Source organism: Petromyzon marinus, chromosome 1 (genome assembly GCF_048934315.1).
Source record: "Petromyzon marinus isolate PM22_M1 ecotype Great Lakes invasive population chromosome 1, UKy_Petmar_22M1.pri1.0, whole genome shotgun sequence".
NCBI classification, from domain to species: Eukaryota; Metazoa; Chordata; class Hyperoartia; order Petromyzontiformes; family Petromyzontidae; genus Petromyzon; species Petromyzon marinus.
In genome coordinates, this window is record NC_133667.1 from 5,278,800 (window position 1) to 5,305,663 (window position 26,864).

The window sequence follows — 26,864 nt, forward strand, 5'->3', positions numbered from 1 at the left end:
CACCTTTTTTTACGAACAGTTATGTTTACATTGACCACAATACCTGCGGTCGGAACGTAAACAAAAAACAACAACTCTGATAATGTTTGCACTGTCCTTGAAATTGACTGGTCCACACCCGAGACAGCTTTCTTTAGAGCCTCGTCTCACATGGTGTTGGACCAAAAGATGCCAAAAGGCGCACAACTCAAAGACAATGCACCATCAGAGTATGAGAGCTAGGGTAAGCATTAAAACCATTGGAAACCTCATTTACCAGAAGACGCCTTTTGGCGTCTTCTGGTCCAACACCATGTGAGACGAGGCTCTAAAGAAAGCTGTCTCAGGTGTGGACCAATCAATTTCAAGGACAGTGCATACATTATCAGAGTTGTTTTTTGTTTGCGTTCTGACCGCAGGTATTGTGGTCAATGTAAGCATGACTCCTTGTAAAAAAAGGTGTCAGTTTTGTTGCCAGATAAAAGGGTAAAAAATCACTTATCATATTTTGTTACTCGCAAATGAGGTTTCCTATGGTGTTAATGCTTACCACCAGCACTCATACTCTGATGGTGCATTGTCTTTGAGTTGTGCGCCTTTTGGCGTCTTCTGGTCCAACACCATGTGAGACAAGGCTCTAAAGCAGTGGTTCTTAACCTTGTTGGAGGTACCGAACCCCACCAGTTTCATATGCGCATTCACCGAACCCCTCTTTAGTGAAAAATAAAATGTGATTTTTGTCAAATTCAAGACGTAGATAAGTTTTTTACTGGTACACAAAATGAGCCGTGCATGAACATTACCTTGTTCAAAGAATAAAACCAACACAATGCATAAACTCACAACAAATTACATACCTGGAAATCAATGTGACTTCTGCTGTTGCCTTTGAGAGATCAGTTCAGATATGCGTGGCTTCACCTTGGCAAGTGCCACTCTCATGTCATTTTCACAGCAAAGTCTGTTCCTTTTCTTCGTTTTTATGTCCAGCATCCTCGAAAAGGATTGCTCACAAAGATATGTTGTAACAAATGGTATAAAAAAATCCAGGGCTTTCTTAGCAATAACTGGATACTTGTTCATTTGTCGACACCAAAACGTTGAGAGCGTTGTTGTTCTGAAGAGTTGCTGTTGAACCTGGCTCTGCTGAATTTCAATGATTTCGTCGAGGAATTCATCATTGACATCTGCTGTTTCAACAGCAAACGTGAACGGCTGTCTCACCCATGCTGGATATGACTCTCTTGTAGGGAAATATCCGTCGAGAGACTTTGCAAGCTCATCTAAGTGCGTGGCAATTGTTTGCTTCAGTTCCGTGGATACAGAAATATCTCCGATTCCAGACACATCTTCGATCTTACTTGCGCAGTCGTCCAGAAGCGGGAAGTTTGCGAAGTTATTGTTCTCTGTTCGTCGTTTCCATAACGGTAGCTTTTTTTGAAAAGCCTTCAGGTGTTCTTCCGCTTCCATGATATTGACTCCACCACCCTGCATCTGCTGATTGAGATGATTGGGAGCTGCGAATATATCAGCCATGTACGCTAAAATGAGAATGAACTCAGGATTTTTGAAGCAATCTGCATGGCAGTGTTGGTGCTCTTGCAAAAACAGGGCTAATTCCACACGCATGGCAAAAACACGATTCAGCACCTGTCCCCGGGATAACCATCGAATATTGGAATGGAGCAGAAGTACCTCAAATTCAGAGCCCATTTCTTTACACAGCTCACTGAAGATGCGGTGCCTCAGAGCACTTTTTCGCACATAGTTCACACATTCCACCACAGTTTTTAATACTTCTGCCATTTTTGGAGGTAAGGTTTTTGTTGCCAACGCATGCCTGTGCAGAATACAATGCGTCACAATCATGTGTGGTGCATCGGCCTTTACTAGCGCACCAAAACCAGACTTTCTTCCCAGCATGACTGGAGCTCCGTCCGTACAAACTGCAGAAACCATATCCCATGAAAGATTGTTGTCTCTGAAGAAGTCATCCACAAGCTTCTTCACATCGGCTGCCTTCGTTGTTGTTGTAAGAGGCTTACAAAATAAAAACTCTTCTTTTATCATGTCGTCTTTCACATAGCGTACAAAAACAGCAAGCTGGCTTAGATCAGAAACGTCTGTGGTTTCGTCGAGTTGAAGGCTGAATTTTGCCGGGCTTGAAATCAGATCCGCGACTACTTGAGCCAAGATGTCTTTACTCATGTCTTCTATTCTGTCACTGACGGTGTCATTTGAAAGGGGAATTTGGGATAATTTACCTTCGGCCGCTGTTCCGAGTATCAGATTCGCCATCTTTAATGCAGCTGGTTTCACAAGTGTTTCACCAATGGTGTGTGGCTTGCCCTGCTTTGCGATCAGGTAAGCAACTTTGTACGATGCTGTCAGGATCGGTTTGTTAACAGGTACAAATCCAAGAGCAGGCAGAGTGGCCCTTTCATCGAATCTGGCTCTCTTCACCCTGAATTCAGCAAGTGTTGTGTTCTTGTATTCCCCGTCTCCATGCAGCTTCAAGAAGTGTTCCTTTAGTTTTGCCGGTGCAAGACTAGAGTTGCTCAACTTGGCGTTGCAAATCATGCAGATAGGACGCTCACTCCCATCACGTTCCGTGATACATGAGAATCCATGTTGTACATATTCGTCCGACCACTGTCTTCTTTTGCCCGACATAGTTAGTATGGATAAAATATTAAAGAAATCACACGACGTACGACAACAACAGTCACACGTTGACTACTGAGTACGCACTAAATTCCCCGCAGCGCTGATTGGCCAAGCAGTGGAGCATGATCATCTGCAGCCAGTGATGGCCAAGCGGGCCGTGTGTGTCATCACAAATTTACACAATAATTCAAGTGTCTCCGGACCTCCGTGGCGGGGGCTCTGCCGAACCCCTGAGATCGACTCACCGAACCCCTGGGGTTCGATCGAACCCAGGTTAAGAACCACTGCTCTAAAGAAAGCTGTCTTGGGTGTGACCAATCAATTTCAAGGACTGCGCATACATTATCAGAGTTGTTGTTTTTTGTTTGCGTTCTGACCGCAGGTATTATGGTCAATGCAAACATGACTCCTTGTAAAAAAGGTGTCAGTTTTGTTGCCAGATAAAAGCGTAAAAAAACAATTATCATATTTTGTTACTGGCAAATGAGGTTTCCAATGGTGTAAATGCTTACCCCGAGCTCTCATACTCTGATGGTGCATTGTTTTTGAGTGGTGCGCCTTTTGGCGTCTTCTGGTCCAACACCATGTGAGACGAGGCTCTAAAAAAAGCTGTCTCGGGTGTGGACCAATCAATTTCAAGGACAGTGCATACATTATCAGAGTTGTCTTTTGTTTGCGTTCCGACCGCAGGTAATGTGGTCAATGTAAACATGAATTCTTGTATACAAGGTGTCAGTTTTGTTGCCAGACAAAGGGTAAAAAAATTATCATATTTTGTTACTGGCAAAGGAGGTTTCCAATGGTTGTAAATGCTTACCCCGAGCTCTCATACTCTGATGGTGCATTGTCTTTGAGTTGTGCGCCTTTTGGCGTCTTCTCGTCCAACACCATGTGAGACGAGGCTCTAAAGAAAGCTGTCCTGGATGTGGACCAATCAATTTCAAGGACAGTGCATACATTGTCAGAGTTGTTGTTTTTTGTTTGCGTTCCGACCGCAGGTATTGTGGTCAATGTAAACATGACTCCTTGTAAAAAAGGTGTCAGTTTTGTTGCCAGATTAAAGGGTAAACATTTTTTTATCATATTTTGTTACTGGCAAATGAGGTTTCCAATGGTGTAAATGCTTCCCCCGAGCTCTCATACTCTGATGGTGCATTGTCTTTGAGTTGTGCGCCTTTTGGCGTCTTCTGGTCCAACACCATGTAAGACGAGGCTCTAAAGAAAGCTGTCTCGGGTGTGGACCAATCAATTTCAAGTACAGTGCATACATTATCAGTGTTGTTGTTTTTTGTTTGCGTTACGACCGCAGGTATTGTGGTCAATGTAAACATGACTCCTTGTAAAAAAAAGGTGTCAGTTTTGTTGACAGATAAATGGGTAACAAACCAATTATCATATTTTGTTAATGACAAATGAGGTTTCCAATGGTGTACATGCAGTCTTGTCGGGGTCCATCGCAATGCCCAATTTACTAACATTATGACCAAGGTAGCACACGGATGTTTTAAGCAGGTCACACTTTTGCGACTTAAATTTGAGATTTGCCGCGCGCATTTTGATGAATACAGCATGTAATCGCTCTAGATGTTCTTCGAACGTACGACTGAATACGATAACATCATCTAGATATATTAAGCATAAGTCCCACTGGAGTCCAGCTAGAAATTGTTCCATCAACCATTGCAATGTAGCCGGCATGGAGTGGAGTCCCTTCGGAAGCCGATTAAATTCGAATAGGCCCTGAGGTGTGCGGAAAGCTGTTTTGGCCCTAGAGGCCTCGTCAAGTGGCAACTGCCAAAACCTGACAGGAGATCAAAAGTAGTAAAATAGTGGGCGCCCACTATGGCGTCCAGGGAGTCGTCCATCCGAGGGAGAGGGTAAGCATCCGCCACGGATATCTTATTGAGCTTGCAAAATTTACACAATGCAAGCGGCCATCATGCTTTTTTAACAAGCATAATAGGGGTTCCCCACTGCCTGGTGGACGGTAAGATGATGTCCGTGGCAAGCATCTCATCAACCGCTAGCTGCACGTGCTCCTTCTCCGCAGGGCTCAGCCGGTAAGGGTTCTGCCGGATGAGAGTGGCATCGCCCGTCTCGATGTGGTAGCTTAAGAGTGTGGTGCGACCGATATCAAATTTACCCGTACTAAAAATATCCCCGAATCCACGCCAAAGTGTCTTCAGCTCAATCCTTTGGGACTCGGACAAATCCGCATTCCCCAAGCAAAGTGAATCAGGCCACGTCTCGTGCGAACATGTACGCAGTGGCGTGCATGGCCCACACCCAGCACTTTTTCGGGAAGTGCAGGGGACGCATGCGCAAGCACAGTGCCTTGCTGAACGACCGAAGTTTTCAACCCAGCATTGAGAGCCTGGATTAAGGGTTCCTGGGTGGTGGACACTGGGGTTTGTGCCGCGACCAGGGACAATCCCCGAACAGCCCTGTTGGAGGGTCCCAAGAGGATCCCCCCAGCAGTCGTCGCCTGATCCAGTGGCTTGCGTAAGCGCAAGGAGACCATCATTTGCGCCCCAGGGGGAATCCGCACTGATTTCAATGCGAGCGCTGGTACAGTAGCATTGGCCACGGGCATCTTTCCCGAGAAATCGGTCCCAAGCAAACAAAGAATGGCCAGGGACAAGGAATCGAGGAACGGACGGGTCAACTTAATGTCCCCAATACAGACCTGCACTGTCATTTTTCAGACAATACCAAATGAGCCCCCGTTAGTGGCACAGTAGGGCACATTGACGGGGCATAACCCACGGCATTTATCGGGCAAAATATTATAAATAAGATCTGAAACGATGGTCGCCGATGCTCCCGTGTTGACAAGTATCCTAACATGGACCCCCTCGATGGAACCATGATAACAGACAACCCCGCAGCCGCGGACAAAACCCTGTGAGCCAGCTCCGACCACTGACGCAGTCAGAGCAGCCAATTACAAACCGGACCCCCCACCACCGAGACCTGACAAGAACACCAACCGGCACGATGAGATGAGTGAGGTTGAATCAGGGGCTGAGTGAGTGGGGAGCCGCGATTCACCTGAGATCAGAGCGGAGAGGAGGACAGTCGGGTCGACGACCGTTGCGGTCGGGCGGGAAGATGTCGCGGCGCATGGCACCCCAATGAGACATGGCTCAACAGACCACAGTTGTAACAGATGGTGAGGCCGCGTTCCGGATGAGGCAACGTCCTCCCCCGTTGTTGAGAGCTGACCCGACACGCCGCACCCGGTTGGAGTCGCAGCGCAGGCGAGAGAAGGCTCCTCGTCGTCCGGCGTACCCCGCACCTCACAAGGGGCAACCCACGCCACCAGACCTGTCTCACGTTATGAGAGTAAGTGCGCCTGAATGCACTTCATGGCGGTGAGGGAGGACAGGTCGTCGTCATCGATGGCATGGTTGATGACTTTCAGGCTCCGCACCAACGCCAGCAGTTTCTGGAGCACAAGGACGTCGGGACCCTCCTGGTCCATCTTGGGGAAGTCGACTTTGGCCAACACCAGCAGTGCACTGCGGTAGGCAAGGGGGGTTTCGGTCTCCCCCCGCCTCCACTCAGCGAATCGGTGCCGTGTGTTGGACGGTGGTCCATAAATAGCAGCCATCTGCTCGAGCGCTTGATGATGCGTTGCCCTGTCCGCTGGCAGGATGGTGACCAACGCCGCCAATGCGTTTTCTTCAAGGGCGACGGGAAGCGCCCTCAGTGCCTCCACCTCCGTCGAACGCGCCATCTCACAGTTGGAGAGGAAGCGCCACTGGACGGCTGCCCAGTCGCCCCCGTGGCTGAGAATAATTTCAGTATGGGCAGGCGACGTTGAAGAGATGGAGCATGTTCAGATGATCACGGAGCAGGCTCATTTTTGGCGGGCACTCCGCTCAGCTCCACCAACAAAATGACAGCAGTTTCCACTGGCTGCGCCGCGGGCGCCTCCAATTGGCGGGAACCGCGTTGGCTCCTGGTTAGTGATGGGAATCGGCAGGAAGCAGCAAATTTTTGAACTCCACCGCCGCGCGGCTCCATCTCTCTCTCCTCCGCCGTAAACTCCATGGTGGATCTCGTCCAGAATTGACGCCGTGGCATAGAGGAGCTCGGCGAGGTGTTAGTGAGCTGCCTGGAGCATCTTCCCCGATGGCGGCGAGCCACCGTGCGGCCGGGCGGCGTGCAGCTTCCCTGGCCGCACCACTCCCTCCTCCTCCGGAGTAGCCACCCTCGAAGCCGTCTTTTCTTCGTCCTCTTCACCAAGAGATATAGTACGTCCTCTACATCTAGTTTCCATAACCTAAGTCTAATATTCAAGTAAACTTTGGCCACTTCCGACACCAGTTGTGGTGGGTATAAATGGAAATTCGTCACGTTTGAGGCAACACGTTTATTTCACGCTAACACAAAGGGGTAACTGCCCCTTTGCCAGTTACGCCACAGCGGTAACCCACCGGGCTAGCTACCCTAACACACACCCCACTAACTATCCCTCCTCGGGTCCCACTCAGGTCCGAGGCCCCGGGATAGCTCCTCTTAAGACGTGGACCTAGCTTCTTCTGCAGCAACTCTCCTGGTCCCAACAGGGGACCCGCTTTTTATCCCCCGTGCGGGGCTTGCTCCGCCCTCAGCCCTGCCCCCCTTCTGGGCCCCCTAGTAGGGATCCCCACCTGGGCACATGGTCCCCTCAGCCTCCCTTCGGGCGGGGGGGTCCTCGGGTAGGCCCCCCTTGCCCCCTTTCCTCTGGCGCTGGTACTGCATCCATCCCCAGCCTTGGCAGCATGTTCCATGACGTGCCTTAGGCAAGCAGGCCCCTTATCCAGCGACATGCGACGATTTTGCTTCAATGGTAATCAGAAAATCATCCGCATATAAAATGACTTTCTTTTCAACTTGCCCGTAGCATATACCTAATATCTCCTGGCTATTTCGTATCCTGGATGCCAGAGGCTCAATTGAAATTGCAAAGAGGAGGGGAGATAGGGGGTATCCCTGTCTCGTGCCTCCATTCTGGATAGAAATGGGGTAGGGGAGTCTAAAGTAGGAATTTCTCTATCTCGGGGCTCGATGGAAGGTCTGACCAGTACAAGTCCTTGTAGAAGTTGCAGAACTTCTCATTAAACTCTGCTGCCCTCATCCTAAGGCGCCCATCGGCATCCTTGATCCCAGTAATATGTTTATGATTTTTTGTTTGCGCTTGACCAGCCGGGCTAAGAGCTTGGTCGTAGAGGGAGAGGGGTTGTGAAACGGAATCTCGGCCCTCATAAAGAGGAGGGAGGTTTGGTCATTTAACACCTTGTCTATTCCAGCTTTAGTCTATTGACCTCTTGGACTGCACGAGATTGGGTTGCCTTCTTCCTCAGGCTCCTTATGAGATTAAAATGCCCCTGAGGGTAGCTTTAAGGGCATCCCAGACCACCAGAGGAAAGATTGGGGGGGGAGATGATCTCATTTCTGATTCTCTTTAATAGGCCCACATCCTTCAATAATCTGGTGTCCATGGCCCATGTGCTATGGGATTCTTCAGTGGGGTCCAGATTAAACTGTGTAAGAACAGGACAGTGGTAAAAAAAGCTGTTGGTCAAGTATCCTTTATTTTGAGAGCGAAGGAAGGAGGGTTTTTTAGATTAAAAAGTAATAGATTCTACCGTGATATCCCAGTCAGTCCCCTCCCACAATTATCTCATGCTCTATCTGCCCTACCAGTGCTGCTATTGAGGAGAACGTCCTGGAGTTTACCTAGAGTGAGGGGGGGGGGGGTGTTCAGCAAGATAAGATCTGTCCCTGTAAAGGAGCCATCTACCAGGATAAATCGCCCTGAGGGTAATTTTTGAGAGGAGGGGTGGAAGTTGACTCTCTTATGGATCAGAATGGCTACTCCCCTGCTACCCTGGGAATGGGAAGAATGGAAAACCTGTCCCACACCCAGCCACTCTTAAGCTTAGCTGACTCGGGCTCAGTGAGATGGTTTCCTGAATGAAGGTATTTTTATAGGCTGGTTATGGCCATTGACGTTCAGGTAGATGACGTTCAGTCGGACAACCTCACCTTCCTGCCTCACCGAGATGCGGAGGGAAGTGTCCCCATTAGCTGGCAGTGGCATCGTATATCAAGGGGGTAGGGAGGGTCTGAGGGCCAGGGGGCTACTATGAGGCCCCGATCCACAGAAGTCCGAGTTTCTATGTTGGACTGCATAGTGAGTACTGACCCCACGGAGGTTGAGGGGTGGAGAGGGGGAGTTTGGCGAGGGGAAGTTTGGGGAGGGGGCCAAACACCAGTCCCCCAAGGGGGGAATCTGTGTCCTCTGGTGATAGCCATAAAGTGAGGCATTCCGCTGTGACCCGTGTTGTGTGCCTTGCATTGTCAATGAGTGCAGTACAGTACAGAGTGTCTTCGGAGGGAGAGGGTTGAAAAAAAACCCTCCCCGGTGGAGGTAAGAGGCAGGGGGATCAGCAAGATAGAAAAAGATAGCCATACAAATGTTAACAGTAACAGGCCAACAGTAACAGCATAATGACCATCTAACCAAATACTAAGACGGGTAAATCACAGACGGGAAGTAACAGCCGTCGAGGGGGTGGGGGGAGGTGAGAACGTGTAAACGAAGCTGACAGTTGGGCTCGAACTTTCCGACTCTAAATGGGGCCAACAGTGGCACCAAAGGGATCATGTTCCCCAACGTTAAACAGCGCAAGTCGCGAACGGCGGGTTCCAATTTCCGGGGGGAGGCGAGGCCAAGACAACCTAAGGGTCGTAGGGAGATGGAGAGGGGGCCAAAAAAACACGCCTATAATGTTTACACCATTTACATTAATTCTTCAAGAATATTATTGCAGATGAATACGGATGTTTAATATCAAATGCTTAAATGCACCGTATCTCAAAGCACTAGATGCATCTACTCGCTAAAGCTAACAGCATCAATACATTTTAGTGATGATATTCTTCATCTTTGTTTTTTTTGGTAAAATCACGTAGAAATAAGAAAAAATAAAATTACATAATATACGACGTTTCGATTGCAACACAAGCAATCATCATCAGGTAGAGGAAACACATAACTGCAGATATATATAGACCTTAAGTAGAGGGAATTAACACAGATATACCAGGGGATGCAGAGAGAAGGAGCATCACACTAAATCAAACAGGGTTTAGCAAAATTTGAAAACTATGTAAAGCAACACAGACCAAATCCATATTCTTCATCATTATATGAATTTGTATTTTATCATGTTACTCCGATGTCGATGTGCCGGTTATGGAGTGTCGGTGTATATCTTATTGTAATACACGGTGTTGTGTGAGCAGGAGCTGGTCGTTCCTGGGCAAGAAGGGAGGGGCTCAGTCCATGTCCCTGGAGCCCGGGAAGGTGGACAGGGGCACGGTTCTGCACGAGCTCATGCACGCGCTCGGCTTCCACCATGAGCACTGCCGCAGCGACCGTGACCAGCACATCAAGGTCCATGAGGACAAAGTCAAAGAACGTGAGTGGTGTCACTAGAGCAGTGGTTCTCAAAGTGTGATCCCCGGACCACCAGTGGACCATGGCGGTCCTCCAGGTAGTCTGGGGGCTGATGCAAATGCAAATTTATATTTAACTTATGATATTTAACTTATGAAGTTAAGGAAACTACCCTGATTAAACTACCCTCACCCTCAGATCTAAATGCCTTCCCCCCCCCCAAAAAAAAACCCTTAAAGCTGCGTAAAATGTTTTTTTTATGTTCTGATAATATGAATCCTTTTGTATGTGGTATTTAGAGAGAGAAGTGAATGTGTTTTGTCACCAGAGGGCTGCGTAGTCCAGGATGTTTGCATCGGCTGAGTGGTCCGCAGACCAAACATTTGAAAAACGACACTAGAGCGAGTATAGCATCCTCGGTAGTTGTGTTATTCATTGCTAGTGTAATGAGAGAGCGGCATCCAGTAGGTGCCAGAGGGTAACTTAGCGCAGGCAGAAGGAAGGAGCGGAGCTGTGCAGTACTACATTTGAGTAAAGAAGCACCCCTTACAAGAACCATTGTGGAAGTCATGTATTACATTGGAGTCAGAAGTGGTTCTTCAAACGAAGATAATATTACAAGTTACGGAGGATGTCTAAACATCTCAAGAAACAGAACTCACCTGAGGCAATGAGGCGGGGACCCAGGACCTACCGACACCGGGATCCATGGTCCCGGTTACTGGATCCACGACGGGTGAGCTTGCTGCACCAGAGGCGGTTGGCGTGGCCGTGGCGGGCCAAAGACGGCTGGAAAAGGGTGGAGGAGCAGCTATAATCATTGCGGGCAGTGTTACTTCAGTTGGTTTCGCTCGTCGCGATGTCTACGGTGGCGGAGCATCCACCTGATGCATCGCCGGGAGGTAGCAACCGGAGGTTCGAGGCTGGAATCTCGGCAGGTTCTCCTGCAGAGGCGACGTCTGCCATTACACGCGCTGAGGAAACCACGTGGCAGTATGCCGCGATTTCAGACGGCGCAGCAAGGGAGCGGTCGGAGCCTGCTATTTTGGATGGGCCACTTGGTATCAAGATGCGGGGGCCGCCGCAGAGGTCGGGCGAAGCGGTGCTGATCGCACCCGATGACTCTCACATGTTAAAGAATTCGTCATGGCTGTCGGTGACTGGAGCGCCTTCACTTGGAGATTTGAGGCGGCGTTACGTTCGGTACACTGGACGGAAGAGGATGCGCTGGTCGCTCTATCGACTGTATTAGATGACGACGCCCTGGCTGTTTTTAGGTCTATCCCTCGAGAAAAGAAGTCAACGTTACAAGGTGCGTATGCCGATATGGCAGAAGTTTACGAGCCACTTTCCGACACGCGATGAAAGTTTATGCAATGTAGGCGAGGGAGTTCCAAGACACCTCTTAACGTAGTGCGCTGATGGCGTTGGCTGTGGCCGCCTACCCTGACGTGAAACAGGAGGCCCTCGACTTGCTTGTCATGGAAAGTATTCTGGCTCTGGCGAGAGACATGGGCGTGGTTTTTCCTGCATGTGGCCACGATGTACAATCATCCCGATGGGCCGCCAGATGTCGTCACGCTCACGAGAGCCTGCAGCAATGGTCTCAAATGGCGGCATGGACAGGAGACCGTAATCGGGGCGGGGAACCGAAAGGTTGGTCGCTGACTAAAATCGTCGAGATTCCGCCTGGTGATACGTCTTCTGAAGGTGATTTCGCCGCTGCGGTTCCTCTGTGGAATCAAAGAAGGGGAAACGCTGCACGTCGCCGATGGAATGAGAGACCATGTCAGCGTGAAGACTCGGGGGCACAAAGGCCGCCCTTGACCTGCTACCGATGTGACTGACTGGGGCACTTCGCGAGGGAATGCCGGAGTCACCCTCGATCTCCCACTTCGGCTGCTGCTCCAGTGCCTGCTGCGACTCTGACGACTCAACCTCCACCCCTACAGGCGAGTCGGTTGTTGTATATGTCGGGTCTTGAAAATTTAATAAAAATAAGAAAAATTAAGTGAAAAAGGGAAATATACGTAATTATCCGAAATTATGTTAATTTATGTAATTGTGCACATACTTTATGCTAGATAGGGAGGTGTAATTGTATAAAGTTATGCAAATGTATTTGCTTATTCTAATGTAGTTATGATAATTTGGCTCGGCTTCGTTGTTTCGGGTCGTATTATCAATCAGGATAATACAATGAATTGTATGAAGTTATGCAAGTGTGATGTAAGTATGCTAAATTAAGCTTGGCTTCGTTGTCTATGGTTGTATTATCAATTGGGATAATACCATTATTCTCGCTTTAACATTTACTGATTGTCTAAGTGTGTTTATGTCAGGTCTCCAAATTCAAATCTCACCGCAGGATACAGTTCTCATAATTAAGATGAATATGCATGAACTTAGGAAGGCACCACTCAGACACTTCTGTGTTAAGAAATTTTAAATTCTAACCAAAAACATAACACTCTAATATGCAAACTCTTATGCTTGGAATTGTCAACACAGTACTCCTGGAGATGTTCTCCTTATTGATCCATACATTTAAACCTCAATGATTACGTTTGTTAAACTGGGTAACAGAACAATCGATTAATTCCTCAGAGTAACGCGAGCATATACGGCGATAGGAAAAAGTCCTTAAAAATTAATGTGACGATATTCATACGAACGGCAATAAAGAAACATGTCCCGAAGGTAAAAGTAGACCTCAATGAATTCATTGGTAAGATTATGTAATTAACTAAATGTCTTGGAACAATGGTGTGCGGCAGTGTGCCTGCTTCAGCAAATGCTTATCAATGGACTAGGGCTTCAATGCATTCGCGGGCAAGATTCTGTGATCAAAATAAAGATTTCAACACAATAGTCTCCCTGTAAGTGTGTGGATTCATAACGTAGGTGTCTAACGTTTAGTTTAATCAATGAATTCATTGGTAATTTATGCAATTAACAAAAAGAACGACTAAAAACGACCGTATCCACGTAACTCAATGGGCAGCAATGTTCTTCATTATCAGCTAATAGTTGATGCACTCTTATCATTGGTCTTCTTATTATTAGTCCCGATATGTGTGTGTTGGTGGTCTTGTCTCCTGGATTAATTATTTGCATTAAGCAGACGTCGGGCAATGCGTTGTGAGTGCGTGAGTATGGGGGAGGGTCATACACACGGCGTCCTCTCTCTCTCTCGCTCGGCAGCAGCTACTTGTCCACTGCTGGATGAAGAGAGAGTTGGCACAACGCTCGCCGTCGGCGGTGTGCGATGATTCCGTCATCAGATAGCGCCCGCATCTCGTCCGCTGGTCGCCGTTCCTCACTCTTGTCTTGGTTCCCAGCTGGTGCTGGTCGGTGTGTGTGGGTCGAACACACACTCTCGATGGTGCTCTCCTCTTCATCATGGGCGGCTGGTCAGGCTCTTTTCCCTGCTGGATGAGCTGAGTCGGCCCGACGCTTGTCTTTGAAGGTGCTCGACAGCGCTCGCCGCTTGTCCGCTGGCAGCTACCACCCTTGCTCGGTGGCGCTGGTGGCACTGCTGCGCTATTTCTCCTGCTCCGTGCTCTCTGGCGAAGCACGATTGCGCATGCAGCTGGTTCTCTGCAATGCTGGCTTGGCCGATGCTTGGCGCTTTCCGCCCTTTCTCCCAGTTGATTGCTTGTCGTTGTTAGTCACTCTATCTCTCTCCTTGATCGTGCAGCTGCCGGGAGGGAGCTGGCACTCAGTGTGGAATAAATTTGAGCGATACTTCTTCTGTCAGCGCTGAGCTCATACTCGGTGACATCTCGCTACTCGGCAAGCCTCGCCATCCTTGGTCGATTGCAGGACCCACCCTGGAGCCTGCCGCTTGCAGTACTGCTCGCTTGGTCGATGCTTGGCGCATTCCGCCCTTCCTCGAGGTTGATTGCAGACGTTGCTCGTCACTCTTTCGAGCAGCTGCAGCTGCTCGAAACGTCGTGAGAATGTTATTGTGTTATTTTATTATTTTATTCTCATTCTACATGACCTTACCAAAAGAACCAAAGAAGATCGTGGTTATTATTTGGTTTATGTTTAACCAAGATTCGTAATGCCCCTCGTTACCACCATTATTCCGAGGGTTTTGCCAAGCTTTGTTATAAGTCTGTGTCGCCAGGGATCGGTGTTTTATTCTAGAGTTATATTTTTTATTTCCCGAGGCTGGAGATATAACCAAGCCCTCACTTTCTTGACTGCCAGAATTCACTTGGTAAAGTTACATAGATAGAAAGATACAATACAAAATAAAATAAGTAATACTGCAGTCTAAAATGTCGACTTATTCTTATAGTCAAGCTTCGAACTTTTACCATATTAAAAAATTTCCAGTTATCATGTCCGTTTGTCCCTGCTCTGTGCCTGTGTTTTACGGCTCTGGAGATTTGTTTGTTAACTGTCCAAAGCGTTTGGGGAGGTCGTGTCATATGGTCATCTGACAACCTGGAGATTCCCAGTTCGTCGTTAACCTTCCTTTGCCCTGGAGTTTGTTATTTAATGTTTTTTTAATGGCCTCCATATGCTTGGTGTGGCTTGTGAGAGGTAGCGGAGTGAGGGTGCTTGTTTTATTCATTTATTTATTATAAAAAATATATATTGGCAGAATTATTCCGAATATGAAATTTTGGGAAAAGACCTATATATACAATATGGAACACGTCGGACACCTGGCTCATTTCGCAACCCCAGTCATCTCATGACTCGGGGCTCCTTTGTTCACAGCGCGGGTCGTATGTTGACACCATGCAACCGAGTTCGGTTGCACGGGGTTGGCCTAATTCGATGACACAATGAAACAAATTAGTGCGTCGCGTGGTCGCGGCGGCTGCGTGATTCTCGGCGGTGCCTGGTTCGATACAGGGGGTAGACGTTTGCGTCTTAGTGGACACGGGGGCTTCTGCTAATATTATTTCAGACTTAATTTTTCAATTGCTGTCGATGCCTGTTACTCAAATCCGTCTGGTCATTGACGCTTGTGTTTCAGCGAATGGGGGTAGCATGGGCATCATTGGGAAGGTGGATGCCCGCATTGAAATCGGTGACGTTGCCGTATCGGGACCTGTTCTAATTTATAGGTCGTTGGCTGTGCCCTGCTTGTTTGGGTACTGATTTTCTTAGAAGGATGTCCGTTAAAATCCTGGTAGATCAGGGTTGCTTGGAAATGCCCTCGGGTCGCTGCTGTACAAGCTCTCGTTGATGTCAGTCGAGATTCCGCCAGGATCCCAAATACTTGTGCCATTGCTTTATCGTAAGGGAATTGGATATGTTGATTCAATGACCGGGGTCCTTCGACCCCGTCTAATACTGCGACCCGGGGTCTGGCGCTTGTCGGCGCACAGACGATCCTTCACTTCGAGCAAGCTCTGTTCTTGCAGGTACTTAACAGGGGCCCGGGCGCTGTTGAAGTTCCCATTGGTACAGTGTTGGCTTATGCCACCAACACGTTTTCGGACCCCAATGAGGTTGAGCCACGACGCATGGTGGGCGCAGCTCATCCTTGTCATATTGCGGATGATTGATGGGCTGTCGCTTTGTGCGGGGAAAATTCGTCCTTGTCTTCCGAGCAACGGAACACATTCGTTCACTTCTGTGCAAGTTTTCGGACGTTTTCAGTATGAATTTTATCTAGGTCATACATCCCTGTTGTCTCACCATATTGACACGGGTGAGGCCAGACCTTTTCGTCAACATTCGCACTGGTTGAGCCCTGTGGAGAATGAACATGTGCAACGGGCGGTCAACGACATGCTGACCGTCGATATTATTTCCCCGTCTCATAGACCTGGGGGCGCGCCCGTCGTGCTTGTCAAAAAGAAGGATGGGAATCTCAGATTTTGCGTTGATTTCCATAAGTTTAACGAAGTTTAGGTGGTTGACGCATATCTGCTCCCGAGCATGGATGACTCCCTAGCCGCACTTTTGACGAACATCTCCGGTATTTGCTCTCCGTTTTCGATAGAATGGGCTCTGCTAACTTGAAGTTTAAACTGGCCAAATGTAACTGCAGAATTCGGTGCGTTATTTAGGTCACATTTTCAGATCCGAGGGCATCGCCAAGGACCCGGAAAAAACTGCCTTTGTTCACGATTGGCCGACCCCACGTGTTTAGGCGATGTGCACTAAACCTTTGCACGTGTTAACTGCTAAAAATCAGAGATTCAAATGGGGTCCGGAGGAAGAGGCTGCGTTTTTGGCCCTCCGCGAACAATTGTCTGATGCGCCCATGCTCGAATATCCAGATTTTTCCATGCCATTTATCCTTGATACCGACGCTAGTGATACGGGTGAAATGGGCTCAATCAGGCACACACCACTCTTGGGAGACAACATTATTTATTAAGTAACTCAACTCTTAATACACATAGGGTGGTAGCCACCGGCCTATTCTAACTAATACACACCAGCACTCTCTAGCCACTGACTCTCAGGTACATTAGCGGAACTCAGCCAGGAGGGCTACTGGCTGGTTCGCTGACTGGAGGCTTAACTCTTCTCTGGAGATGTCTTCACGATGCCTCTTCCATTCTTGACACGAACAGCCCCGAACATAGAGATGAGGCTGCTTATATGGGCCTCGGCATGCCAAGGCTCCACCCCGGACACGCCCCCCTTTGAGAACCCTCTCGAAGCCCCCTGACTGCCCATGTGCCCCCCGGGGCTCCGGCCCCCACCGGGTTTCAGTCCGGGTTTCGGTCACGTGTGCGGCCGGGTTCACACAGAGTGCCACGGCCTTGCACCACCTCGTGTGGCCTCACCCCCGGCCTGTGACGCTCCCTCGCATAGTGACGTCACACGTGTGCGTGTGTGTATATATATTCAGTAGTGACGCTGCCAGTAACTATACAGAAATAATAAATGAAAACACGCAATACCAGAGCACAGCAAACCACAGATGGAAATCGTAAAAAGACCAATAAAATTTTAATAAATAATAAACTCCGGGGCCAGGAAAAGTTAGCGGTTATCAGTGGAATAGCCAGAGTGCCAGGGGACGATTTCGTAAACATCAAAATTGATGTTACGCATAAACTCCGGGGTCGCCAAGAGGTAGGGGGAAATTCCAGATCCCCAGGACTCCCCCCCCCCCACCCTCCTTCGTCAGCGCAGCCAACAGCTAAACCATTTTCCCCTTCATTGCTATGAAAGTAACATTAAAGTTCAAAATTCAACAACAGGAATAAGCTAAAATTATCGATCTTCACGCTCACTCCAATTAAAAAACCAGGCCACAAGCTACATCAATGAACCATTACCCATTTATTAATTCAATACTAAATGTTATTTTCATCTTTAATAATTTCTACACAACCTGACCGAAGCGTATGGCAATCAGAATGTTTCCCAAGTCAAAACGAATTCTCTAACCTCAGGACATAAGCAAATAACAATAATGCAGTGTTAACTCAAGGGTTAGAGAGAGAGAGCCTCCCGGCCGCCTTTGTCTGCCCGTAGCACGAGAGAGCAAAGATAACACCAGAGACAAGGAATTATCGCAGGCCATGACTCAATAAACAACACTTCCCCCCACCACACACCAGACACAGACTGCACACACTGCAAAAGCAGAGAGGGATAAGGGTAGGAGGGGGCGGGGGGGAAATTCCTTAGGAATGCGCAGCGTGCGTCAGCAAAACCCAGGTGAGCAAGTTTTAAGTTAAAGAAAAAGAATATGAATACATGCTATCACACAGAACATTAATGCTAACGTGGTTCACCTTAAACTATATTCCGTTTATATAACCTTGCAAACACCAAGGAGTACAAAATCCCAACAACCAAGAGGCTTATCTCTTGGCTCAGGATATCGGAAGTAAAATGATATAAATGATAAAGCTTACACACAGAATGACGAAATTAATACAAATTGAGGAAGGGCCAGGATAACGGGGTGAATCACAAACCTTGTTGAACATAAAACCAAATGATATTTGAGCGATGTTAAACCGAGGGCCAGAGAGAGAGCCTCCCGGCCGTCTTTGTCTTCCAGCAGCACGTGATGAGAATATGCATACGCTCAAGAGAGCATCATATCCTCGTGAAAATAAAAAGCAGATACCTGGAGTCACAGAAAGAATCCTAACTGCGAGTGGTACGGTACCAAAAACTATGATGGAATAAATGTTAACTTTAAAAACCTTAACTCTTCCTTTGTGCGTCGGAAAATGTCATACAGGGGAGGAACTCGCCCCTCCCTCCAGATTGTGTAACGCAGACAGAGGGACGCCTTCGGAACGATTTGAAGCATCTGTTTTTTATGGTTTATGGAAAGAGGAGGACAACGAACAGAACCAGGCCGTAAATGACACACACACTGACACACACTGACACACATACAGATACACACTTCAGACCACGACACACAGCTAAATCAAAAGGAGCTCCGCCCTTGCAAGGAGGAGCCAAGGGGAGAGATTTTGACATAAAAGTAGGATGCTCCAGCACTGAAATCAACTCATCAGCCAGCAGGCAAGCTCAGCGACCAGAGGACCAGCTCAACTCATCCCAGCAGAAGAAGATCAACCATCAGAAGATCAATCACCACCGACGCAGAAGAAGTCTCTACAATGCGCCAGAATGGCGAGATTCGCTGTTTAGCGACAGGCTACACGGTGCGAATCAGCACCATCAGAAGGAGCATCGCAACAAACATGTATCGCCAGCGCCAGATAGCGCGCAACCAGTGATCATCACGCCAACGACACAACCGTGCCAGCGACCAGCAGACGAGCGCCATCTACCGATCGTACAACCGTGCCCGCTACGAGCGAGCCGTGAGACAACCACCACCGAGACAGCTGCTACGAGCAAGCTGTGAGTGCCATCTACTGACCGACCACCACGCCTACAGCGCATCGTGCCAATCCGTCAACTAGTGTGGGCCAAACCGACTGCTGTGAAAGGAGAATCAACCATATGTATGACACACTCTGCCCCCCACCACACGACAAACCAGGCGTCTGCTTGACGCAAAGAATTAATTCTGAACACTGGCCTACTCAACACAATCCATATCATATTCTTAGCTCTTTCGGTAAAGTCACGTTGAAGGTAAACAATAAAATAATAAAATATATATATAACAAAAAATTCTCACGACGTTTCGACCATAACACAAACGGTCGTCATCAGGTGTGTCGGTTTGCATTAATTTATTTATTTTTAAACGGTGCACTTCTTTATTTTAAAAAAACGTCAGCACCACACGCAGCGATTTGGCAGTTTTATTTAGAAGGACTAGTCCATCTATGTTCTGAAAAGAGGAGGGGGAAAGACGAAAAATTAATGTATGCTGTCTGAAAGCCACTGTAAGCGTGAACAATCAATTAAGACCTGAAATGTTTAATCAAATCTTTCCAATGATTGCTAACCCAGAATCCATCTTCCCGGTTGAAATTGTCTCTGTACTTGTATATGTGGACTGCCTCATGAACGAATCTCTCATGGTAGCCAGATGGCTTACAAAGAACCTCTGTCTTGGAAAAGTCAATGTCATGTGAGCCTACTGAATTATAGCAATGATCTGCCACGGCCTAGGTGCTGGTCCTACCGTGTTTAAGGTTTGCTTTGTGTTCACGAATGCGGTCCGAGACATGGCGTTTGGTTTCTCCAATGTAACTACTACCACAGAGGCAACTTAGTTTGTAGACACCAGGGTACTGTATGTCCGGAATCACATCTTTTACAGACGGAACCAGATCACGGATTTTATGTAATGTGTTGAAACGGACCTGGATCTTGTGTTTATTCAAGATTTTGGAGATCTTTTCTGTGATCCCCACAATGTAGGGTAAAGTGATGGTTTTGAAAGGCTCCTCAAGAGGGTCCTTCTTCATGGTTTTAGTGATAGCTTTGCGGATTGTATAGTCGGAGTAACCATTAGCCTTAAGAGCTTGGTGTACGTGCTTGAGTTCACTGCCTATGTGTTCCTGGTCGGATATCCATTGGGCTCTATGATACAGAGTCTTGATGAGAGAATTCTTCTGTGGTGGATGGTGGTGGGATTCCGGTTTCAGATAAGCATCCGTATGGGTAGCTTTCCTGTAGACAGAGTGGCTCATTGAACCATCAGGTCTCTTTTTTATTAGGACATCCAAAAAAGGTAGCTTGCCATCTTTTTCGACTTCCATGGTAAATCTGATGGCTGGGTGTATGGAATTGATGTGGTCGAAGAATTGGTCTAGAGCAGGCCGGCCATGTGGCCAGATGAGAAAAGTGTCATCCACGTACCTCTTCCATAAGGTTGGGCGCAGAGTGGCAGTCTGGATGGCGTCAGTCTCAAATTTCTCCATGAAAATGTAAGCTATAACCGGGGATAGGGGGGAGCCAATTGGGGTGCCCTCAGTTTGTTTGTAGAAAGTTCCATTCCAAGTGAAGTATGTATTGGTTAAACAGTGTCTCACCAGGGGGGGTGCCTCAGTGTTTAGTCCTTGATGAACCAAGTCTTCAATGATTGCGATGGTGTCAGGTACAGGAACCTTGGTGAATAAGGAAACTACATCAAAACTGACAAGCAGGTCGTCTGGGGTCAGGGAAATACTCTTGATTGTCGATACCAGGTGAGTAGAATTTTGTACCGCAGAGGTGGTTTTTCCAATGAAAGGACGCAGGATTTCAGACAAAAAACGAGCCAGTTTGTAGGTGGGGGAGTTGATAGTAGAGACGATGGGACGGAGGGGTGTATCTACTTTATGTATTTTTGGTTAGCCGTATAATCTTGGTGGCCTGGCAGCAGAAGGTTTCAACGAAAACTGTTTAGATTGATCAATTAATGCGGTTGAATCAGAAATTATTTTGTTGGTTTGTGTGACGAGGCTGTTAGTGGGATCTCTTTTTATTTTTGTATAACTACCATCGTCGAGTAATTCTTAAATTTTGTTGTTTTATTCTATTTTATCCATGATGACAGTAGCATTGCCCTTGTCAGCTGAGAGGACTACAATATCATCCCTCTTTTTTAATTTATATAATTCAAAACGCTCATCTTTGCTGAGGTTGCTAGCTGGCATCTTAGCGTTTTTGAGGGTTGCAGCGATTTCAGATCTTGCTACGTCTGCAGCGATGTGACCCAGGCCCCTGAGAGTAACGTCTACTTGGGCAATTATATCATTAACTGGTATGTGTTTAGGTGTGACTGCAAAGTTTAGACCTTTAGCTAAAACGGATTTCAGACCATCGGAAATAGAACTGTTACTGCGATTAATTACGACTTTGTTAACGTCTAACTTTTTGGTGTGTGGGTCCGGTCTTTTGTTGAAGAGGAGGTTAAATTTGGAAATCAGGTTGTCCTTACATTTGGTCGACATAGTAGCAGCTGAAGAGGTAGTCATATTGTCTACATGTTCCCAATCCGATGTGGACATTGTTGCCGTCAATGATAAGTGTGATTTGTAGAGTGTCTTGTCTAACTGATCTAGTTCGGTGCGTATAAGTCTGATTTTTTCTGAGATAAGAGCTAAGCTAGTTTTGAAAAGTTATTCGTTTCGCATTAGAAGAAGTTACAGCAGCAGAGGTCAGTGTAAATGCGATTGGTATTACCCCAGAGTCGCGGCATCTCTTCAGAAAGGTGAGAGACTCGATCAGCTGAGCCTTCTTATCCCGGAGTTTGTTGAAGGATCTTAAAGTTATGTGGAAACCCTCCCCGTAGAGGCGGTTAAATTTTGATTTAAAGCTTTCGTGACTGCAGTAATTCATATTCTTAGCTCTTTCGGTAAAGTCACGTTGAAGGTAAACAATAAAATAATAATATATATAAAACAAAAAAATTCTCACGACGTTTCGACCATAACACAAACGGTCGTCATCAGGTGTGTCGGTTTGCATTAATTATTTTTTTTTTAAACTGTGTGTTTTTTTTATTTTAAAAAAAGTCAGCGCCACGTGCAGCGATTTGGCAGTTTATTTAGAAGGACTAGTCCATCTATCTTCTGAAAAGAGGAGGGGGGAGACGAAAAATTAATGTATGCTGTCTGAAAGCCACTGTAAGGGTGAACAATCAATTAAGACCTGAAATGGTTAATCAAATATTTCCAATGATTGCTAAGCCAGAATCCATCTTCTCGGTTTAAATTGTCTCTGTGCTTGTATATGTGGATAGCCTCATGAACGAATCTCTCATGGTAGCCAGATGGCTTATGAAGAACCTCTGTCTTGGAAAAGTCCATTTCATGTGAGCCTACAAAGATGCCAGCTAGCAACCTCAGCAAAGATGAGCGTTTTGAATTATATAAATTAAAAAAGAGGGATGATATTGTAGTCCTCTCAGCTGACAAGGGAAATGCTACTGTCATCGTGGATAAAATAGAATACAACAACAAATTTAAAGAATTACTCGACGATGGTAGTTATACAAAAATAAAAAGAGATCCCACCAACAGCCTCGTCACACAAACCAACAAAATAATTTCTGATTCAACCGCATTAATTGATCAATCTAAACAGTTTTCGTTGAAACCTTCTGCTGCCAGGCCACCAAGATTTTACGGCTTACCAAAAATACATAAAGTAGATACACCCCTCCGTCCCATCGTCTCTACTACCAACTCCCCCACCTACAAACTGGCTCGTTTTTTGTCTGAAATCCTGTGTCCTTTCACTGGAAAAACCACCTCTGCGATACAAAATTTTACTCACCTGGTATCGACAATCAAGGGTATTTCCCTGACCCCAGACGACCTGCTTGTCAGTTTTGATGTAGTTTCCTTATTCACCAAGGTTCCTGTACCTGATACCATCGCAATCATTGAAGACTTGGTTCATCAAGGACTAAACACTGAGGTACCCCCCCTGGTGAGACACTGTTTAACCAATACATACTTCACTTGGAATGGAACTTTCTACAAACAAACTGAGGGCACCCCAATGGGCTCCCCCCTATCTCCGGTTATAGCTAACATTTTCATGGAGAAATTTGAGACTGACGCCATCCAGACTGCCACTCTGCGCCCAACCTTATGGAAGAGGTACGTGGATGACACTTTTGTCATCTGGCCACATGGCCAGCCTGCTCTAGACCAATTCTTCGACCACATCAATTCCATACACCCAGCCATCAGATTTACCATGGAAGTCGAAAAAGATGGCAAGCTACCTTTTTTGGATGTCCTAATAAAAAAGAGACCTTATGGTTCAATGAGCCACTCTGTCTACAGGAAAGCTACCCATACGGATGCTTATCTGAAACCGCATTCCCACCACCATCCATCACAGAAGAATTCTCTCATCAAGACTCTGTATCATAGAGCCCAATGCATATCCGACCAGGAACACATAGGCAGTGAACTCAAGCATGTACACCAAGCTCTTAAGGCTAATGGTTACTCCGACTATACAATCCGCAAAGCTATCACTCAAACCATGAAGAAGGACCCTCTTGAGCCTTTCAAAACCATCACTTTACCCTACATTGCAGGGATCACAAAAAAGATCTCCAAAATCTTGAATAAGCACAAGATCCAGGTCCGTTTCAACACATTACATAAAATCCGTGATCTGGTTCTGTCTGTAAAAGATGTGATTCCGGACATGGTGTCTACAAACTAAGTTGCCTCTGTGGTAGTAGTTACATTGGAGAAACCAAACGCCATGTCTCGGACCGCATTCGTGAACACAAAGCAGACCTTAAACACGGTAGGAGCAACACCTCGGCCGTGGCAGATCATCGTTATAATTCAGTAGGCTCACATGACATTGACTTTTCCAAGACAGAGGTTCTTTGTAAGCCATCTGGCTACCATGAGAGATTCGTTCATGAGGCTATCCACATATACAAGCACAGAGACAATTTCAACCGAGAATATGGATTCTGGCTTAGCAATCATTGGAAAGATTTGATTAACCATTTCAGGTCTTAATTGATTGTTCACGCTTACAGTGGCTTTCAGACAGCATACATTAATTTTTCGGCTCCCCCCTCCTCTTTTCAGAATATAGATGGACTAGTCCTTCTAAATAAACTGTCAAATCGCTGCGCGTGGTGCTGACGTTTTTTTTAAAATAAATAAATACACCGCTTTAAAATAAATAATTTAATGCGAACCGACACACCTGATGACGACCATTTGTGTTTTGTTCGAAACGTCGTGAGGATTTTTATTGTTTTATATATATTTTATTATTTTATTGTTTCCCTTGAACGTGACTTTACCGAAAGAGCTAAGAATATGAATTACTGCAGTCACGAAAGCTTTAAATTAAAATTTTAAATACAATCCATATCACTCGAAACATACTCGAATCATTAACAAAAGCCTAATCCTCAAGACGTGAACCATGAGTGGCCATAAAAGCATCGCGACAGACCAAGTGATAACCATCCGTCGTTTATAAGTACATTGATAATTCTTTTCTTCTTAATTTTTGTCTTGGGTTGTACTTCTAATCGCATAAATTACCCATAGTTTCATCAATACGAATTAATTCTTAACACCTTCGCCACGGAGCTACGCTCACGGGGAGAAATCGTGTTAAACCGGTTTCCTTATACTATCTTGTACACGAATTAATTAATCTCCCATGAGATAGCACGGCCCGCCGCACACCTTACTCCAAGCCATCTCTTTAATTATACAATCTTGCTGATGAATCTATGAACGCATATTTGTGCCTTTGGGAATAATAACTGTTTTGATTGCCTTTTTGTATGAATATCGTCGCATAATTTTTAAGGACCTTTCGTTCATAATTGCCGCACGTGCTCGTGTTACACTGCATAAGAATTAATTGCTCTGATACCCAAAGTGAAACAACGTGATAAGAATTGCCTTGAGGGTTGCTTATGGATATATGAATGAATGCAGAACGATGTGGGCAATTTTCAAATACACGAATTTGCATATTATAAAGTTAAGGTTTTTGTTTAGAATAGCATATGCATGTTTTTAACGACTCTTTCTCTCTCACCAACTGAGCTCGTGTTACACGGTAGAATTAACCATATGTGCCGTGGCCAAAGTGAAACAACGCAATCGTTGACGATACTGTGTTGATACTGTGTTGAAATTCCAAGCCGAGAGTGGCATATTATATTAGAGTTAAGGTTTAGTTAGTAAATAAAATTGATTAACGCAGAAGTGGCTGCGTGGCTCTTTCCTGAAATTTATGCATAAGAACTGTATCCTGCGTTGAGATCTGAATTTGGAGACCTTACATAAACACACTAATACACTCAGTAAATGTTAAAGCGAAAATAATTGTATACTGATCGATAATACGAAGTTAAACAACGAAGCGGAGCTTACTCTGGCATACATGCATCACACTAGCATAACTTCATATGATTAATTGTCTTATCCCGATTGATGATACCCGACCCTCGTCAACGAGGCGGGGCCTAATTATAATAAAGGCTGTCATTAACATAACCACACCCACTCGCATAAATCAATACGAGTATCTCTCTAATTAGCATAATTTATATGCATAATTACATCAATTCACATAATTTCGGATAATAATGCAAATGTCAAATTTCATTTAATTGTTATTATTTTCATCATATTTTCATAACCTACATAACCTACATATGCAACAAATTGGGGATCTCTCGCAGACAGTTTATGCTTGAATTAAGGAACGAATCACTGTTGTGTTAACCAAGGTATTATGAACTAACATTGCCCTGTGTAAACGGGTGCAAAACAAACAAAAACGCACTCTGAAGGGAAATACCAGACTAAGCAGAGTATAACAAAGACAATTGGATTAAGATTATTTGCTCGAGTTGAACTAACGCATCCTGTGATACAATTGTTTTTATATGTGCTCTGAAGTGGGATTCCAGAGTAACTCACGCCGCACATGAGATGTTAGAATAAAATTGCACTCTTAAGTCTATTAACTACACTACATAATATAGATGAAACTTGATCCGCAACATCCTGAGGTTGACACCCAGACGCATAATAACGATACAGAGGAGACCTCCCAGGAGGAGATGGAATCAATGGAAAAACAATATCGTGAACTTGTGTTAAAACGTACTGGCTGGACTGCTAGAGAGCAGACAGAGCAGAGAGACATATGGGAGTGGAGACATATAGAGGACATTAAGGAACATCGGGGGAAACTACTTAAGGACGTGATAAAATATAGCAAAGCCGAACGTGATGTAAAAATTGCGGAAATAGCAAGGTAAGACTCATATCTCCTCACACAGACAGACAGAGAAAGATTATTGAATGAGGAAAAATTTGAAAGGGAGAAGACAGGAGAAACTGTCCCTAATAGAGGAGGTAGAGCGTCTGCACGCCCTCGCAAGAGAGAAAGAATCGGCGCTAGCTGCACCAGCGAAACCCCCAGACGTTGATACACATAACACATACGGAAGTAACAGTTTACCACACTCCGAGCCACACGGACGTAGCCCAGGGACAAATCCCACAAAAAGTATGGCTACCAATCAAAGCAATTTTGACAAAGAAATACGGATAAAAATGGAAAAACATGGGGATGACAACCTCGAAGTTAGAAAGAGACAAAAACCCAAAACAAAGTTGCCAGGATATGCAGTACGAATAACATCAAAAGGGGCGGAGCCAGGGCGGAACAAGCGACACATAGACAGCTCACCAGAAAGACACCCACTACGCAAATATGACCGACATGATGCAGATGACAGAGACAGCTCACTTGGAAGACACATTCCACGCAAGCACGATCGACGTGTAACCTACAGCAGGGACTGCTCTCCACAGGGACGCACGTCACGCAAACATGACCAACCAGATACAGATAGCTCAAACAGCTCACCAGA

General features: G+C 46.2%; 1 protein-coding gene across 2 annotated transcripts in view; it reads left to right on the forward strand.

Moving 5' to 3' along the window:
- LOC116940914 (uncharacterized) overlaps positions 1-26,864 on the forward strand; it is a 260,064-nt gene that overhangs the window by 183,296 nt on the left and 49,904 nt on the right. For both annotated transcript variants that reach the window (XM_076056432.1, XM_076056365.1), the window contains exon 30: positions 9,946-10,121. In XM_076056432.1, coding sequence (XP_075912547.1) covers positions 9,946-10,121 — 176 coding nt within the window. The remainder of the gene's footprint in view (positions 1-9,945; positions 10,122-26,864) is intronic.